This window comes from Apus apus, chromosome 1 (assembly GCF_020740795.1).
Source record: "Apus apus isolate bApuApu2 chromosome 1, bApuApu2.pri.cur, whole genome shotgun sequence".
Lineage (NCBI taxonomy): Eukaryota > Metazoa > Chordata > Aves > Apodiformes > Apodidae > Apus > Apus apus.
Genome location: NC_067282.1, coordinates 80,977,271 through 80,994,440, shown reverse-complemented (window position 1 = coordinate 80,994,440; position 17,170 = coordinate 80,977,271). Strand labels below are relative to the sequence as shown.

Sequence of the window (17,170 nt, the reverse complement as noted above, 5' to 3'; positions counted from 1 at the left end):
AGCAAACTACTTATCCATGAAATAGTCCCTCCATCAATTCAATTTCTCTCCAATTTAGAGGTAAGAGGTAAGAGTGGGGGGCCATATCAAAGACCTTACAGAAGTTTAGTAGTTGGCAGGTAGCTTGCTTCTAGTAAGCTTGGAGTGGCTCATTCCACACTGTGTTTCCCAAGGTCATACCAGCATTTCAAGTTGTGCCTGGTGGTGTCCCAGTTGTCTGGAGGCTCCCTGCAGGTGGAGGTCCAGCCTCACTGGTTCTGGGCTCTTCTCTGGGCTCCCCCTGCAAGTGGGAAATATTGGAGGATCCAGCCCCCAGGGGGGGAAGGAGTTAAGTGCTTGACCAGCTGCCATCTATGAGGCACTGAATTCCTTCCCTGTACAATTCAGCAGCCAGCGTCAGGACAGCACTATATTTAGAAAGCTGATAAGGTTTGGAGCTGACAGTTGTCCTGCCCCTTGATGAAGGAGCCGCAGAAAGAGCGAGAGGGGTGCAGCTGGTTTCTCTCCCCCCAGTACCATTCCCTGCCAGGTTTCCTGCTCTCTTCACTGGACTCCTTCGCTGTGCCTCCATCAGGGACTTCTCAGCAAAGTCATCCAGGCACAGGGGGTAAGTGCCCTTTCCTTGCTCCCCTGCCTCCCCGCTTGCCGCCCTGGGAGCGGCAGCGGCTTCCCAGCCCCGCTGGTGGCACGCAGCTGTGGTCCTCCCACCCCAGCTGTGGTCCTCCCACCCCAGCTGTGGTCCTCCCTCCCCCCCCAGGCGAGGCACTGGGGCCCTTCGGAGCCGCCGCCAGCTGCCATGGCATGGTGAGGCAGGAGCTCGCGCTGGCCAGGCCTGGGGAAGGGGCAGCTGCTGTGTTTTCATGCTCCTCACCAAGCTCTGGCCCCCTCGCTCTCTAGCACCCAGGGCTAGCACAGCAGACTCCCCCCAGGGGGGATTACAAGGACAAAGTTCTGAGGCTTAAAGCACCTCCGGCCTTGGGCTTTAGGAGCGTTTCATTCTGGGGAGGCGAGGTCTCATGTTTCTTGCTCCTGACGCTCCTTCCAGTCGGGGTCTGGCGGTGCGCAGCTCCTTCCAGCCACCACGCACCGGCTGAGAGCGGGCCAGGGACAGGATAGAGTTTCTGCCCCACCGCCCCTTCCTCCCTGGCCTTCTTGCACGCTTACTCAGAGGCAGGCAGGGCACGGGCCCTCGCTGGGCAGCGGCCAGGGAGCCGCACGAGGCCTGGGGAAGGGCAGGCACCCTCGCAGGGGGGCCCAGCGGGGCTGCCGCCCCACGAGGGCTGCTCCCGGGGGTGGTGAGAGCAAGACGCAGGGTGCCCGTTCCGCCGCGCACTCCCACAGCCAGGGGACAGGCCTCCCCGGGGACCTCTGTAACAGCCCTCCTTCCCGCCCCGCTCCCCGCGCAGCGGGTCCTCTCGCAGCCGCCATGGCCAGCAGCAGGGATTCGGACAGCGAGCAGGTGGTGCCTGGCGAGGAGGAGGAGGGACTGGACGTGAAGGCTGTGCAGGCCCGCTACCTCCGCAGCCCCTCGCCCAGCCGGTGAGTATGTCTGTGGCTGGGGCTCCCGGTAGCACGTGGCCGACCATCCCGCCCTCCCGCCTCTCCCGCTGCCTCCTCTTGGCGCAGGCACTTGGGCCAAGCATGGAGCCCAGGGCTTCCCTCCCTGAGGCGGGGGTTTGTGTGCCAGCGGGGAGGGAGATGCAGAGGCAGGAATCCTGAGCGAGTGAGTCCGTTCCACCTAGAGTGTGTGTGCACATGGGGGGGGGATAAATTAGAGAAGGCATTGCTGTGGAGCGGTGTTGTTGCTCTTTCCTGTCTCATCCTCTCATTTCCACCCCCACCCAGAAACTTGTGGTCCAGATTTCAACTCTTTCTGTTCATTATAAGGACCTGTGGATTTTTTTAATGTTGATATTATCCTTTCCCAGCCCTGGAAAGACTGTGAGTCTTTGGATTTGGGTTGTTTCAGAGCTGCCTTTAGGTGCAGTCTTCAGGCACTGAACAGGAGGCAGTCACGGTGCAAGCAGAAATTGAGTTACCTCAAGCAAAACAAGCATGATTAGATGTGTTTTCTCCTAATACAAGGAAAAAATACATCCCTTTGTACTTTTTGCCTAAAGCAAAATGTTCTGCAGGGCTTTCTGTACACTTTGAGATGCGTTAGCTGAAGGCAGGGAGTAGAGATTGAGTCTGAAAAGAACCTGCCCCCATGGCCATCAACAAGTAGGAGGTTATGAAATGTTTCCCATTAACTGTAAGGCACTGCAGAAAAATGAAGACAGAGTGCTTATTCCCTGCATGCATTTAAAAATTGTTTAGGAAGTTCACTGAGCTCACATAAAGTAAAATTATGTATTGAATTTCGTAAATCACTCTCCTCCTGCTCATCAGTCACTCAAAATGAACAGAAGCACCTCTCCAGTTTATTCCTTTCCCTTCCGTCCTCTTCCCTGCTGTTCCCTCCCCTCCCTTTCTCCTTTCCCTTCCCCTTCCCTCTTTTTTTTTTTCCCCCCCCTCCTTTTTTTCTTGCTGTCCATGCCAAAGCAATGATGAATATGGCAAGGTCCTTCCCAACCAGAACACGGCCCCTGAAACATCCAGGCTTGGGCAGTTCTGCACCTGTGTGCTTCACGGATGCTTGGGGCAGCTACAGGTGAAATGTGTTGAGGCTGTGGCAGCAGATTATTACCAACTGTTATCTTTTTATTGAGCTTGGAGGCAAGTTTTACCGCAAAAAGAATTGAAGACAGGACATAGCTGCAAATTTGTGTCAGCTTCTGTAAATGAGACTGAGACTCCCCTTGCTCATCTCATAAACTCCTTTGAAGAGCTAGGAAGGGATTACTTCCAGTCACGGTTGACAAGGGCTGGAACCCAACTAAATGACCTAGACAAGCCCATTAAGCTGCTTCCAATGGCTGTGCCCTCCATTTTAATTCAGAATTAAAGCAATTTAGTTCTCCAGACACTTTGCTGCACCCAGACTGCACATTAGTCACCCTCCCTCTCCTGCTTTAATTAAACATAAACAGTGTGTTGCAAGAACTGCAAGTTTGCCAGATAGCTTCCTTGATGGCAGCAAACTTATCCTACCTAATGATCTGTACCAGTTCTTTGGAAGGAAATGCAGAGGGTGTACATCAGGGAAAAAGCTCTGTAAAATATTTTGTGAAGATGGTCTAAATAAGAAGAAAATATTTGCTTGGACTGTACAGGTGGACCCAGATGGAAATATACTTGTTTTCAAGATTGTGGCCCTTTTTTGCTTAACAAATACTTATATCATTCAGATCATGTGTCAAAGAATGCCCTTCAAAGGTGTTTATGAGTTTCATGGTTGTTTCTGACCTGCAGTTAGACAACAATATATGAGTCGAGAAACTGACCACAGATTCCTGCTCTGAAGTGACCAGTGTACTAAGTACTGAGGGAGAGCTTCACAGGATTCCATCTAATTTGCAGCTTGTGGTAACTCAAAGGATGCTTGTAGACAAATAGCCAACATGAAAAAAAAAAACAACAGGTTTCTGGCATAAGCAGTTTGGAATTGTTACATAAATTCTAGTTATTCTGATTCCAATTGTGTCTATCTGTCTAAGGGAGAGCTATTTGTGAGACTATTCCTTGTGATCCGTCCTCCTCCCAGTCTCAAAACAGGCACTGATCTTCTCTACTCAAAAACTCCTCCACTAGTCCATTTTCTTTCATTCCCAGCCCACTGCAGCTCCTTCCCATGTGGCCTGTTTATAACCTGCAAACACTGGGTGCCAAGGCATATTTGTAGCCTGTAGTGCCACGCTGGAGAGCAGGGGTGGGGGGAGGAGTGGGAGAAGAGCTGGGGCTTCCCTTCTACCATAAAAGGATCCTCACTGCTCCAGTTCCCTGCTTCTCTCTTCTGGAATGGGTGAAAAGGGCTGAAGTCCTGGAGGTGGGATACCAGTGGAGGGCATTTGCCTAGCAGACAGTGTGTTTGGTTGGCAGGTATTCAGTGATATCAGACACTGATACAGAGAGCATCTTCATGGAGCCAATCCATCTGTCATCTGCTGTGGCTGCCAAAAAAATAATTAATGAAGGTAAGAGGACTTTCCAGTAAAAGAGCTAGGTAAGTAATAGAGATTTGAGTTGCACTTGTTTTGCCTTTCTCATCCAGAGATCCTAAAATGATAAAAGCCTTTATGAGAAAAGAACCACCTGAGATAGAGGTGAAAAACAGAAACAAATAACAATTAACAGAAAGGTTTGGTGACTTCCTTTGAAGTTGTGCACTGAATCTGTGGCAGACTGCTGGTTGCTCACTGCAGCAAATCGAATCGAATCAAATTGAATCGAATTGAATAGAAGAGACCTACAACAATCATCTAATCCAACTGTCTGAACAATTAGGGCTAACCAAAAGTTAAAGCTTGTTGTTAAGGCCATTGACCAAAAGCCTCTTAAACACTGTCAGGCTTGGGGCATTTACCACCTCTCTAGGTAGCCTGTTCCATTGTTTGACCACTATCTTGGTAAATAAATGATTCATAGATCCCATCTAAACATTCTCACTCATCCTGGCACTGGATACCAGGGAGAGGAGAACAGCACCTTCCCTTCTTCTTCCTTTCCTCAGGAAGCTGTAGAGAGAACTGCATTCTTTTGGGGCTAGAATGTGCCTTTGGCCAGTGTTGGTCTCTGGACTAAGAGGACAGTGCCACACGTTCTTCCCATTACTAACTACCTACTAGATAAGCATGTACATGCACACATTGCAGACAGAAGAGTGTGAGGTTACTGGGGAAAAAATCAAGGCACAATGTTTGTCCCAGGAACAAGGAATGGCAGGTCATATATTTGCATTGTTTTTACATGCTTTTAGTTACAGTGGTAGTTTATTCCAGAACTGAAGACAAAGGACTCCAAGGTAGATTCAGCATGTCCAAGGATGTTAGAGTCTGCGCAGCAGCTGATGGTGGAAGACCTGTACAACCGAGTTAAGGAAAAGATTGATGACACCAGCCTGTTTAACACGCCGTGTGTGATGGACTTGCAGAGGGCACTTGTGAAGGACAAGCTGGAGACCCCCAGGGATGCTGTGGATGAAGTCTGGCCTAATGTCTTCATAGCAGAAAAGTGAGTGTCAGCTTCTGTCATCAAGTTGCATGAGATTCCCATTGAAGGGTCAGGTGGAACCATTGAAGGCATAACGTGTATTAGATGCCTACATCTAATACCTTTCATCCCTAGAGAGCCCCAAAGTGTTTTTCAGTATATGTTCACAAAGATCTCTATGTGCTGAAAAGTAAATACTTCTGAAATAGAATCAGCAGCTTTCCTATGCTATTGTGATGCTTTGACAGTTTAGGAGACAAAAAGGCAAATGAGTCCAAATTACACTGCTATAGTTGGAATTTGGCCCTCAAATCGGGACTAAAGTCTTTGTTACATAAAAGAGAATTAAAAAAGAAATGCTGTAGCAACCACTGAGTGAAAATGGTTAGGTCTTCTGTACCATAGCTCTGCTGCCTGAGACACCTGTGCAAGTGATCAGGAGAGAATTAGAAGGGGATGCAGAGCAAAACATCAATTATGGAGGGATAAAAATTGAGAAATCAGTAAACAGCCTGAGCCTAGGATGGCAAGATGAGTTGAAAATCAAGCTGGAGTGGAAAATGAGCATGCAGCTCTACTGGTGAGTGCAGGGTGCTCACTTTCTTTTCCCAAAGAGCATTGGAATGAAATACCAGTAGAACTCTCAAAGGACATTAAGGTCTGAGTGGAGCTGTGTGTTGGATGAGTAACACAGTCTGGGAGCTCTGTAGCTCTCGTAGCAGACAGCTTCTTTCCTACCTGAAATAGGAGCACTGATACCTAACATTTTTTTCTTTTCTTTTCTGAAGAAGCATTGCAGTGAACAAAAGCCGTTTGAAGAGACTAGGAATCACACATGTCTTGAATGCAGCTCATGGTACAGGTGTATACACAGGGCCAGATTTCTACAATGGTCTGAATATCCAATACCTGGGCATTGAAATAGATGATTTTCCAGATATGGATATCTCCAAACACTTCCGCCGAGCTGCAGAGTTCGTTGACGAAGCACTGCTGACTTACAGGGGTAAGAGGAGAAGATTACAGTGCTTCCAGAATGCTTGAGAATTAATGAGTGGACAAGTTGCTCTGATGAGCAACTCATTTGTAGTTGGGTAGAAGGCAGATACTTTGTTCTTTGCATCCAGTAACGGTGAACACTCCTTGCCCATTTCTGCCATGCCTCCTACAAAACAGGAGGGGGCAAAGCAGTGAGAAGAGGCAGCCCAGCAGCCCCGGCTGCAAGCCCCACGTCTTCAGAATCAAACTGGCCATGAGCCATGTCCCTCAGCTGCTTTGGAAGTACTCTACTATTACAATGAAGTGAGGCCCTGCTCCAATAAATAGATTTTTTTACACTGATATGATATAATACTAAATATATGTATTTATGTATTCCTGTACACAGTTTTGCCAAGATGCTTACTACAAAAGAACAGGCTGATTTACTAGAACAATCAAAACAGTTGGGTTGAAGCCACACAGAATCACACAGAATCCTTAGAGTTGGAAAAGACCTCTAAGATCACCAAATCCAACCGTCCACCCAGGACAAGACAAACAAACAAAACAAAAAAACCCAAGAAAAAACCCCTACCCACCATGCCCACTAGAGCATGTCCTGAAATGCCACATCTACAGGTTTTTTTAATACCTCCAGGGTTGGTGAGTCCACCCCTGGACTTCATTCAGTTCAGTGGCAACTGTTAGTCTGCTGCTCTCCAGTGTATACTAGTCGTTTTGTTGCAGTGGACAGTTAGAAATGTCTTTATGGATTCAATATGAAAATTAACACCACAATCATGATATCACTGATATTCTTCATATGTGTATCCAATGCATTTAATTTTTGTAGATATACAATAGGTTACCTCTTAGTAGAAATGACAGTAAAAGTGAGAAGTTTTGTTATTACACAAGAAAAGTTGAGCCGATTTTAATAGCTTACCAGCAACAACACAAAGGGGGACACTCTGCCCAGCTATGTTCTCCTTGTAACTCCTGTTGCTACCCTGGGCATAGAGCAGGTGCTTATTGCTGCTGCTGTCATTTGTTGACGTTCAGCTCACTAATTCAGCAAAAAACAGCAGCCCAGCAGGGAAGAGATGGTTTTCCATAGGGCTGATGAGCTGCACTGACTCTTTAAAGGGCCTGGTGAGCACCAGAGCCGTCAGAGATGCAAGGAGACAGAGGAGCCTTGAAAGAGAGCAGAGGAATGAGACTTCCCCCTTTTGGTGAGCTGCTGGATAGGCTTCGCTGGCTGCTAAAAGGACTTGGAAGGCAACTGAGACTTTTGTTACTAAGAATGGTGTAAAAGACGTATCAGGACTGTAGGAACAGGTACAGTAGGTAAATACTTGCGGTAACATATCAACAGTCAGAAAGGTGGTATTTAAACTGGCTTCATTAACTTCCAGTGCAAACAGTTTGATTAAACTGGAGTTTATCACACATTTAGAAACACTAATTTCAGTTATTTTCAGGCTACCAAAGCCTCACTTAAGCTCTCTTTATATTTACAAGCTTTTCCTTATCTGTGATTTGCTATAAAAGAAACTTAAAACAATTCTGCTGTGCCAAAGGTTAGTTTTCTGCAAGAGGTGGTTTCTGTGTAAATGCCACGAAATAAAGCAGATCTTCAGCATTTATTCTAGATCTTGCAGTCACTATTTACAGAACGGTGGGTCCCAGTAGTTCAGAGCAGCTGTATCAGTTAGTCAGAGTCAAAATCAGCTCTCTTCTGCTAGTTGCTTGGTTCTCCTGTTCCAAGACATGCTGTGACTCTGGCCTCCAGCCAGTCTATGTGTAATTATTTGAGTGTACCTTGTAAAACAGCAGATCTGGATTCTGGAAAAAAATAGATTAATATAAAATTATATTTAAATCCTATAATGTGCCTTATAAAAATTAAGTTACTCGGTTATCCTCCCAATACCTCCCTAGAGGCTAATGCTAACATCTCACTTTTTGCATATGGGGAAACTGAAGCGTGGAAAGCTTAAATGTCTTCCCCTCAGTCAGGCAGCCAGTCAAGAACACTGTATCACTTGGCTTTGTAATACCTATTATAAGCTTTTTGATTATTTGGGAAGCAAAGTGTATGGGTGAAAATACAAATATTATTTAGATAATTTTGAAATGTGCCTGCCCACACCTTTTGAAACTAATACAGGTTTTATTCTTATGTATCTAGATTTTTATTAAGACAAAGCTAACAAGTATTTAGCATTGGTTTCAGTCACTGAAGCACATCATCTTTCTTATTTTTAACACTATTCAGAGAATGCTTTTGTGCTATGTATCAGAGCAACCTCTCTCTGTTGTTGGAAATAGCTAATTATTTTTCTATTCAATATCTGTAGGTAAAATCCTTGTCAGCAGTGAAATGGGAATCAGTCGCTCAGCTGTGCTGGTGGCTGCTTACCTGATGATCTACCACCACATGACCATTCTCGAGGCTCTGATGACTCTGAGAAAGAAGCGCGCCATTTACCCCAATGATGGCTTTCTGAAACAGCTAAGGGACCTCAACGAGCAATTGCTGGAGGAACGAGAGTTGGAGCATACAGGAGATGAAGAAGTCACTCCTAGACAAAGTCCTGTTGTCCATGCTGGGACTTCTTCCCAGCTGTCTAGAGCTTGGGACTCAGAAAGCATCATGGGAGCCAAAGCCCACTCCATCACAGTCGAAGAAGAGACCAGCAGCCTGCTGGGTAGTCTTATGAGCTCTTCATCCATGGGAAAAACTAGCCGGGTTTCCAAACACTCCACCCTCATCAGTGAGGATGAAGAGGAACAGTTGTATGAGGAATGGAGGAAGAAACAAGGCCTGCCTGCTAAGGAACCAGGAGTTAACCATGGAAGGCAAACATCTCCAAAGCTTCTGGATCAGGAAGGGGAACAATTTGAGGAGGACGTGGAACAGAGGATCCATGACTGGCAGTGTAGAAATGAGAAATATCAAATGGAGGGTCCATCCAGGGAGGAGGATGGAGATTCCAGCATGGGAGGAAGACCTTACGCATCAGGTGAATTCAGTGACGTGGAGAGTGAGAGCAGTTTTGAGATCCGAACCCTAAAACAACATCTGGAAGCCAGTAGCTTTAGCAGGATGAGGAGGAGCCGCACAGGCTCCATGTCTTCAGAGAGCACTTGGGACATGTGGAACCAGAGGCTTCTGGAGATTGAGAAAGAAGCTGCTCGGAGATATCGTTCTAAGAATAAAAATGGTGGGGAGAGACAATCCCCAGAAGCAGGAAGAAAAGAGAGAGATGTGGATGAGGAGAGTGTGTTTTCAGACAGTAGCTCCTTTTACAATTTCTGCCAAAAGAACAAAGATAAGTTGACTCCTCTAGAAAGGTGGAAAGTCAAGAGGATCCAGTTTGGCTTTCACAAGAAGGATTTAGAATCATCATCATCATCTGCACCATCTCCAGCAGAAGACGGCAGCCAGGCAGGTGGAGAGGGGACAGAAGGGAAGAGTTTGTCAGATATTAACCTGACTGCGTACCAGGCTTGGAAAATGAAGCGGCAGAAGAAAGTGGGCAGTGAAAGCAAGGAGGAATTTGTAGAGTTTGCCAAAAGTGAGGATTCTGCTTCAGTCAAAAAGAAGCAGAGGCGTGTAGAGCTCCTTGAACGTTCGAAGAAAATTTTAGAAGAAAGCCAGTCCATGTGCAGCTGGGAGACAGACAGTACAATGAGTGGGAGTATTCCACTGTCAGCTTTCTGGCCCTCAGCGCCTTCTGCAAGCGGTGCCGACGATGCAGCTTCTGCAATGAGCATGCAGACAAATCGCTCATCTTTGTCACAGACCAGGAGCAGCACGGGGGCAATGCAACCACAGATGCCAAGTATGCCCCCTCCCAATCTCCCAGTTGGCCCAGGTGACACAATATCCATGGCAAGCATTCAGAACTGGATCGCTAACGTGGTCAGTGAAACCATTGCTCAAAAGCAAAATGAAATCATGATGCTGTCCCGTCCATCATCTGCAATGGCTTCCAGTGTAATGTCAGGAGACCTTGGCAGGCATGTTGATGATGATAAAGCTTCTCTTCTCAGTTCTCAGAGTGGCTCATCTCTTGCTACCTCTCAGCTTCGCCAGCAGGACACGCACAGGGCTGAGTCTCAGTCTGTCCTGTCTTGCAATACCTCAGTGAGTGCAAGGACAGAAGGGACTAGTTCAAACATGAAGACAACACAGACAAGCAAGCCACTGTACAGTCTCTTTGCTGATGATGTTGACCTAAAGAAACTCAGGAGGAAGGAGAAGGAGATGCAAATGGAAATGAGAGAGAAAATGTCAGATTATCAAATTGAAAAGGTGATCAGAGACAATAAACGCAGCACTTTATTTAAAAAAAAGATGGCCAAAGGAGAGGAAAACGAAATAGAAGATGACAGAGAGACTACAACAAACAGTCACAGGCACCTCTTGCAAGCAGATCTTGACAGAGCTGATAGAGTCTTTGATCTCTCCAGTCAACCTGCAAACACAGGTGCACAGAAGTCAGAGATAGTGACTGAGACTACCAAGTGGCTCGGTGGCCTGCAAGCAGAAAGAGACCCACCATCATATTATGATCAAAGTGAGGAGACTAGAGAGAAATATAGCAGATCATCCAAAGTTAGAGAGATGGATTCTGAAACATCCAGTTACAGATTCTCCAGGTCCCAACGAGAAGAGCTGGACAGCTGTTCTTCCTATGAGTCAAAAGGAGATTCACTGAGAACCATGTCAAGATTTTCCTCTGCTTCTGCAAAAGAGGACAAAAAGATGTATAAATTCACAAGGTCAAGGGTCAGTGAGACAACAAGTTCCAGAGAAAAGGGCCCAGAGCTGCATGTTTTCAGCCAAACACCTGAACCATTCTTTCACTCTGAGTCCCCTGAAACATCTACACAGAGTCGAGTTAGATCTCATCATGTGGAGGCGTGTGAAGAGGAGGCCAGGTCAGACATGTCGGAATTTGGAGCTAAGAGAAAGTTCACCCAGAGCTTTTTGAAGTCTGAAGAAGGTGGAAAGAAGGAGGCAAAAGCAGAACAAAGTGAAGAAAGATATGCATCTAGACAGTTCTCTCAGTACAGGCGAAACATGCGTAAAGAAGAGGAAGAAGAGATGGATGATGATGCCATTATCGCTGCTTGGAGAAGCCGACTAGAAGAAACTACAGCAAAGCTCCGGCGGCGAAGGGAAGAGTGACCAAAATCAGACTATAGGAACATAAGCGGAGCTGCAGAGTCCCTGAATCACTCATCATTATATTTCTGATAATCCTTTGTGGTTTGTAGGGCATTTCCTGCAGATAGTTTTCTTCTTAATCAAAAGCGGTAAAGGGAAGAGGTCAAGTTTTGGAAGTGTTTGTGGTTTGTCAAAAAGAAGACGCTAGTACTACATGATCAATGGAGGTAGGAACACAATGTTAGAAGCCGTTAGGAGCCAGACAATGTTTCAGCAGCAAAAGCAAGTAATGGTGGCACCTCAGTTCAAAAGACCAATCACATGCCATTTTGGTTATTTCAATTTCCTAGTCTTGTTAAACACTGGACATTTTTTTTTTCTAGGATCTTTTTGATCATAAATGGAAGAAGCCAAAAGCCTTTTCTAGGAACTTGAAGAATGTTCCTTTCTTGATCAGTTTTACTTTATACCACTAAGAAGACATTGCCAGGTGGGCTGCACCAGTCTTACAAGTATCTATAGAAATAAGATAGTTCAGGGGAATAGATGTACTGTTTTACTTCACTAAGTAGCTGAAGCGAAGTGAAATACTAGAAAAAAGGAAGATGCCTCCTTCTTTTTACAAGTTCAGTGCAGTAATGAATGTATTCCTGTGGTATCATTGTTCTCAATTAGTTGGAATCATCTCTGCTCCAGTACTTTTGGTTCCTGCTTTAGGTCAACAAAGGAAAAATGTAGTAACAGCCATCTAAAACATTATGTTGTGATGTAGTTAAAGAGATCAGTTAGGGTTAGGATTAGTGTTAGGTTAGGCTGGGTTTCTGAAGTTCTGACTTCAGTTTGTTTTATGTGTGCAGCTCAGCTTAGTCTGTGGTTTTATGTCTATAGTCAGATTGTCATGCATTAATTTTCAACATGATTGCCTTAAAAAAAAAGAGGGATACACAAACTGACCTCATAATAAAATTATGTATAACGAGAGCATTGGTATCATGTGATACTTGGAAGCTCCTTTTTAGGAGATGGTAGGTTTAGTTGGCGTGTTACAGTTAATGCGGTTTTTGTATCATGAGCAACAGAGCTCACTTTTCAGAGTCAGTGGAAGGACTGCAATCTCCATGTTGACTGGGTAAACCAAGTTAAGAGCCTTGGATCTTTCTGTGCCCTGCAGAGCCTTGTGAGCTTGTGTGACACAACCTGCCAAGCCTGCCACAGCATCACTTGTACGGCCCATGTGACGCTGTGTCTTTGACACAGCAAAGCACCCAGCTCTTTGTTACCCATCAGCATCCTCCACTTCTCTCTTACAAACACCTAGGTCAGTTTCTCCTGATTTCTACTTTGGAATTATCTGTTCCCTCTTCTGTGCAAACTGTATTTTGAAACAACAAAACCCTCTGGCAGAGCTGAGTATAAAACAACAATGGAGAGATGGTGCAGTATTGCTCTCTCATTGAAGTCTTGTCATTCTTTTTCTTGTCATCTCCTCTCCCTCCCACTGTGATGCTTAGACCTCATTATTACTATTATGCTTGTACCTCTCCCTGCTTTAATTGTGTAATATAGACAGTAAGCTCTGCAGGGCAAGGGCCTGGTCTTTGTCCTTGTCTGTATGACACCATGCACATCAGCAATGCTATCTAAATAATGGTTACTGATAACAAAATGCAGCTGCCAATTTTCCTAAACTTAGAGTAATTTCTCTCAACTAGAACCCACTGATTAGACATTATCCCTGCTTCTCTGAAGATCAAGATGACTCTTTCTGACAGCCAGGACTAGGGTAAATGATAGCTACTTATTGTCAGGTGTATGGAGTCTCAAAATCAGGTGATTGAACAATAACAGGGTAGAAAAATAAGCGAAAGGACATATCTTACTTGTGTGTGGGTTTGGGGTTTTTTTTAGTAAACTCAGGTTACATTTTTGAAATACATAAGGAACATGTTGGCGTTAATGTTTCAGGCATCCAGAGATGCTATAGGGCTTATAAAGCATCTCTGCTACAATATAATACAAAATACAACGCATCCCTTATTTCTGCATACTTCTGTGAGATGTAATTTTAAATAGTGGAATTCCAGGCTTTGATCCACATTCTGAGATATTATATTGAATTTCTGCAATGTGTGTTAGGATAGGCATTTTCCTCTTCATCCCTGATAAGGCTGCTCTGTGGAAAAGAACTCTGCACATGCATATATGGATTTTGCTTTAATTTCAGTCTAAAAAAGGTCTTAAGTTTTGGTGCATCAAAGTGGAAGTGTGCAACACCTTCTGGCACTGAATTTACTTTTTTTATCAAGGGCTGGTTCCCTCTGAAAAATCTCCAGCTTTTTATGTCTGGCTGCTTTCTCAACAGCAATGTCTGTCCTCTGCAGTACTGTAGGGGGCATCTTATACTGTGAAAGATGAGCATCATATGGTGTAGTAATTGGTTTCATTTTGCACTGTACAGCACAGCCTTTGTTTGGGTAGCATTTTGATTTAAACAGTAATCTAGGTCTGCCGCACAAATAAATTATTCAAGGGGGCAGGATATGGTTCTATAACAAGCCTGAGCCAAACCATCCTGATAGCGAGTTTTGACCCTTCTGGGAAAGGGTTAAGTGGGTTCTGCTGACTCACTGAGGTAGGTGGCTTATTAGTTCACTTGTGTAAAAGGGAGATAAAAATGGTTTGCTGGGGAGAGGCCATCTAAGATGCTGGCTGAGCAGTCATGAGGGAGAAGCCTTAGAAATAGCTGAACTTTACTTATTGCTTATATCCTTGTTAATAAAGCCAACCCCCCAAAGCAATAAGGGGGTGGGGATCATTTTGGGCTCCATTTAGTGTATAGCCTGTGCTTGAAAGCAAGATGGGAAAGGCTCCAGCTCACAGGTATAAATTACATGAAACAGTGACATAAAGACCTTGCATGGTGAAAATATTAAAGCATTCAGTCATAAGACCAATAACCAGGAGAGACAGAAATGTAGAGGTTGAAGGCAGGCTAGAAAGTCAGGTTTTAAGATAAGAATATAGGAGACAGGGAATTGGTGAAAGGGGAGAAGTCTGTACAGATTGTTTCAGGTGACCAGAGCTGCAGAGTGAATGGTTTTTCAGCAATGACACTGGCCTGACACTAGATCAAAGAGTAGGTAAGTATCCATATTTATCTAGGAAGGATTTTTCAGCAAAGATGCACTGAGACTGGTATTTTTGCTCATCCTCAGTTTGCTGTTGCAGACAGGAGGGGTTTTTTGGCATTGTGTAGTGGAAGGTGAAAGTGCAAGGAGCATCCATACAGTCAGTTAAGGATATAAACACAGGAACATCAGAAAGGCTATATGGGGTCAGACCAAAGGTCCATCTGGCTCAATATCCTGCCTCTGACAGAGAACAACAGTGAATACCTAGGGAGGAATATAAGAACAGTGATATAAGTAATATTTCTCCAGCATGATCTTCAAGCTTCAAATCATTTGCAACTCAAGGACTTCCTGAGCCAGATGTGATACTTTTGCATTTAATAGCTCTGGACAGATTTTGCTTCTATGGAGGTGCCTCATCAGTTTTGAGTTGTAGCCATTATAGCCTTGTACCCACTAGCCTCTGTGATCTCTTGTGGCATTAAGTACTTTACATTGAATACAGAGCCATGTCCTTTTTGTCTGTTCTGAACCCACTTTACTTAGTATCTACATGCCCCACAAGATTTTACCCACTTCAGTCATTATGCCCCATCCTTAGCTCTCAGTTTTTCTACCCAAATTACTCATTCCTCATGTGGGAGCTGCTCCATGCCTCTGATTATTCTGCCTGTTCTTTTCTGAACCCTTTCGAGTTCTGCTTTGTCACATTTGAGATGAGGGATCAAATCCTCACACAGTATTTAGGGTGCGGGTGCAGCAGGGATTTGTCCTGTGGCATAAGCACCTTCCTTATTCTGTCCTCTCTTCCTTCCCTATTAACTCCTAACAGTGTTTTTTTGGCTGTTTCTGAGCACCAAGTTGACATTTTCATGGAACTATTTGTTATATCCAGAAAACTTTGTTGCTGGATAGCAGTGGTCAGCTCTGAGATCGTAATTTATATAACAAGTTTTCTTATGTGAAATGCTTTACATTTATTAGCCTTGAATTTAATCTGCCATCTTAGTGCTTAGGCTCTCATTTTCATCAATTTATTTTGCATTTTTACACAAACACCCCTCATTTCCAATGCTCTGTTCCCTTTATGTCTTGTGAACAATGCAGAAACTCAGGGTATGTTAGAAGCAAATAAGTTAAGGAGGAATACTTTAGAGATAAACCAATTTGATGTTGGTTTGAGTGAAGTGAGAAGGAAGAAAGTGATGAAAGCTGGAGAGCTAGGAGGTAAGTGTTCAAAAAAGAGGTCTGAAGACAGTAGGCAAATAAAGAAGGGGTCCTACACTGGACAAAGACAGTAAGATATGTACATAAGCTGGAGAGGCTAATGCTAAATATTAATTTGTTTAGATGTATAAAAATCTGGGGAAAGGTTATGGGGCAACCTCTGTGGGAAGGAAGGAGATGGTGGGATTTAAAGAAATTACAGGTTTGTGAGAAATGTGAAGGGGACTGCATGAAATGGAAAGTGCAACAGACATCAGTGGGACTGATATCTGTGGTAGACTGGGAATTCAAAGTGGCAGAGAAAAGTTTGGAAGGAAGCAGAAATGTACCAGATATAAGTTACTCCTCATCTAACAGCTGTGTTCTGTTTGGTAGTTCTTACAGGTGTGTGGCCATGGCCCATTTCCCCACACCCAGAATTTTGAGGGCAATTTGATTTATAGCATGTGGCACTAGTTTAGACTGGATAATTTTAAAAGTTTAGCACCATTTCCTTCTTTCACAGCTCCTTGAGAAATGCTTACACATTAGCTGTAGTAGAGAGCTAGATGAATTATGAGACAAATAATAGAATCATAGAATGGTTTGGGTTGGAAAGGACCTTAAAGATCATCTAGATCCAACCCCCCTGCATGGGCAGGGACACCTCCCACTAGATCAGGTTGCTCAGAGCCCTATCCAACCTGCCCTTGAACACTTCCAGAGATGGGGCTTCCACAACTTCCCTGGGCAATGTATTCTAGTGTCTTACCACCTTCATCATGAAGAATTTCTTCAGAATATCTAATCTAAATCTCCCCTCTTCCAGTTGTAATTCATTACCCATTGTACTCTCACTACTTCCCCCTGTAAAAAGCCCCTCCTCAGCCTTCCTGTAGCCCCTTCAGGTACTGGAAGGCCACTGTAAGGTCTCCCTGGAACCTTCTCTTCTCCAGCCTGAACAGCCCCAACTCTCTCAGCCTGTCCTCATAGGACAGGTGCTCCAGCCCTCTGATCATCTTCATGGCCCTCCTCTGGACTTGTTCCAGGAGCTCCATGTCCTTCTTGTGTTGGGTGCCCCAGAACTGGACAAAGTACTCCAGGTGGGGTCTCATGAGTGCAGAGCAGAGTGAGAGAATCACCTCCCGTGACCTGCTGGCCACGCTTCCTTTGATGCAGCTCAGGACATGGTTGGTTATGTTGCATTACTTGCCTTTCCTTAAAGGGGTTATCTGAAATACATTCAACATAGACATTATAACATGAAAACATGGTATCCATGACCTTCCTATATTTGTAGACAATTCAACAGAATGCAGAAAGCATGGGATTAATATAGTTTAGAGCTTGGAAACAGACATTGCATGCTCAAGTACTCCAGCAAAATCTCTTTGAGAGCTACCTACATCTTCTCTGGAATTTTGCTTGTCATTTAGAAAAAAGAAAGTGAGTTAAATCTCTGGCTGTTGTATTTATGAAGAAAACGTCCAAAAATTGAACTATGTGTAACAAATAAACAATTATCTAGAGAGGCGGGATCTTGGCTCTAAATAGTGTGTGAATTGCCCCAGTCATCTCAGTT

The 17,170-nt window shown here is 44.6% G+C and overlaps 1 protein-coding gene across 3 annotated transcripts; it reads left to right on the top strand.

Annotated features, from left to right (window-relative positions):
* The first annotated feature begins 460 nt into the window (after window positions 1–460).
* On the top strand, window positions 461–17,126 carry STYXL2 (serine/threonine/tyrosine interacting like 2). Of its 3 annotated transcripts, XM_051638036.1 has the most exons (6): window positions 461–607; window positions 1,407–1,539; window positions 3,982–4,076; window positions 4,881–5,112; window positions 5,880–6,097; window positions 8,433–17,126. In XM_051638036.1, the coding sequence occupies exons 2-6, from the start codon at window positions 1,427–1,429 to the stop codon at window positions 11,270–11,272; spliced, it is 3,498 nt and encodes a 1,165-aa protein (XP_051493996.1). In that variant the 5' UTR covers window positions 461–607; window positions 1,407–1,426; the 3' UTR covers window positions 11,273–17,126. The 3 variants fall into 3 exon arrangements, with proteins under 3 accessions (XP_051493996.1, XP_051494005.1, XP_051494013.1); XM_051638045.1 differs by lacking the exon at window positions 1,407–1,539; XM_051638053.1 differs by lacking the exons at window positions 461–607; window positions 1,407–1,539 and having other exon boundaries at window positions 4,039–4,076; window positions 4,859–5,112.
* The last annotated feature ends 44 nt before the right edge of the window (window positions 17,127–17,170 follow it).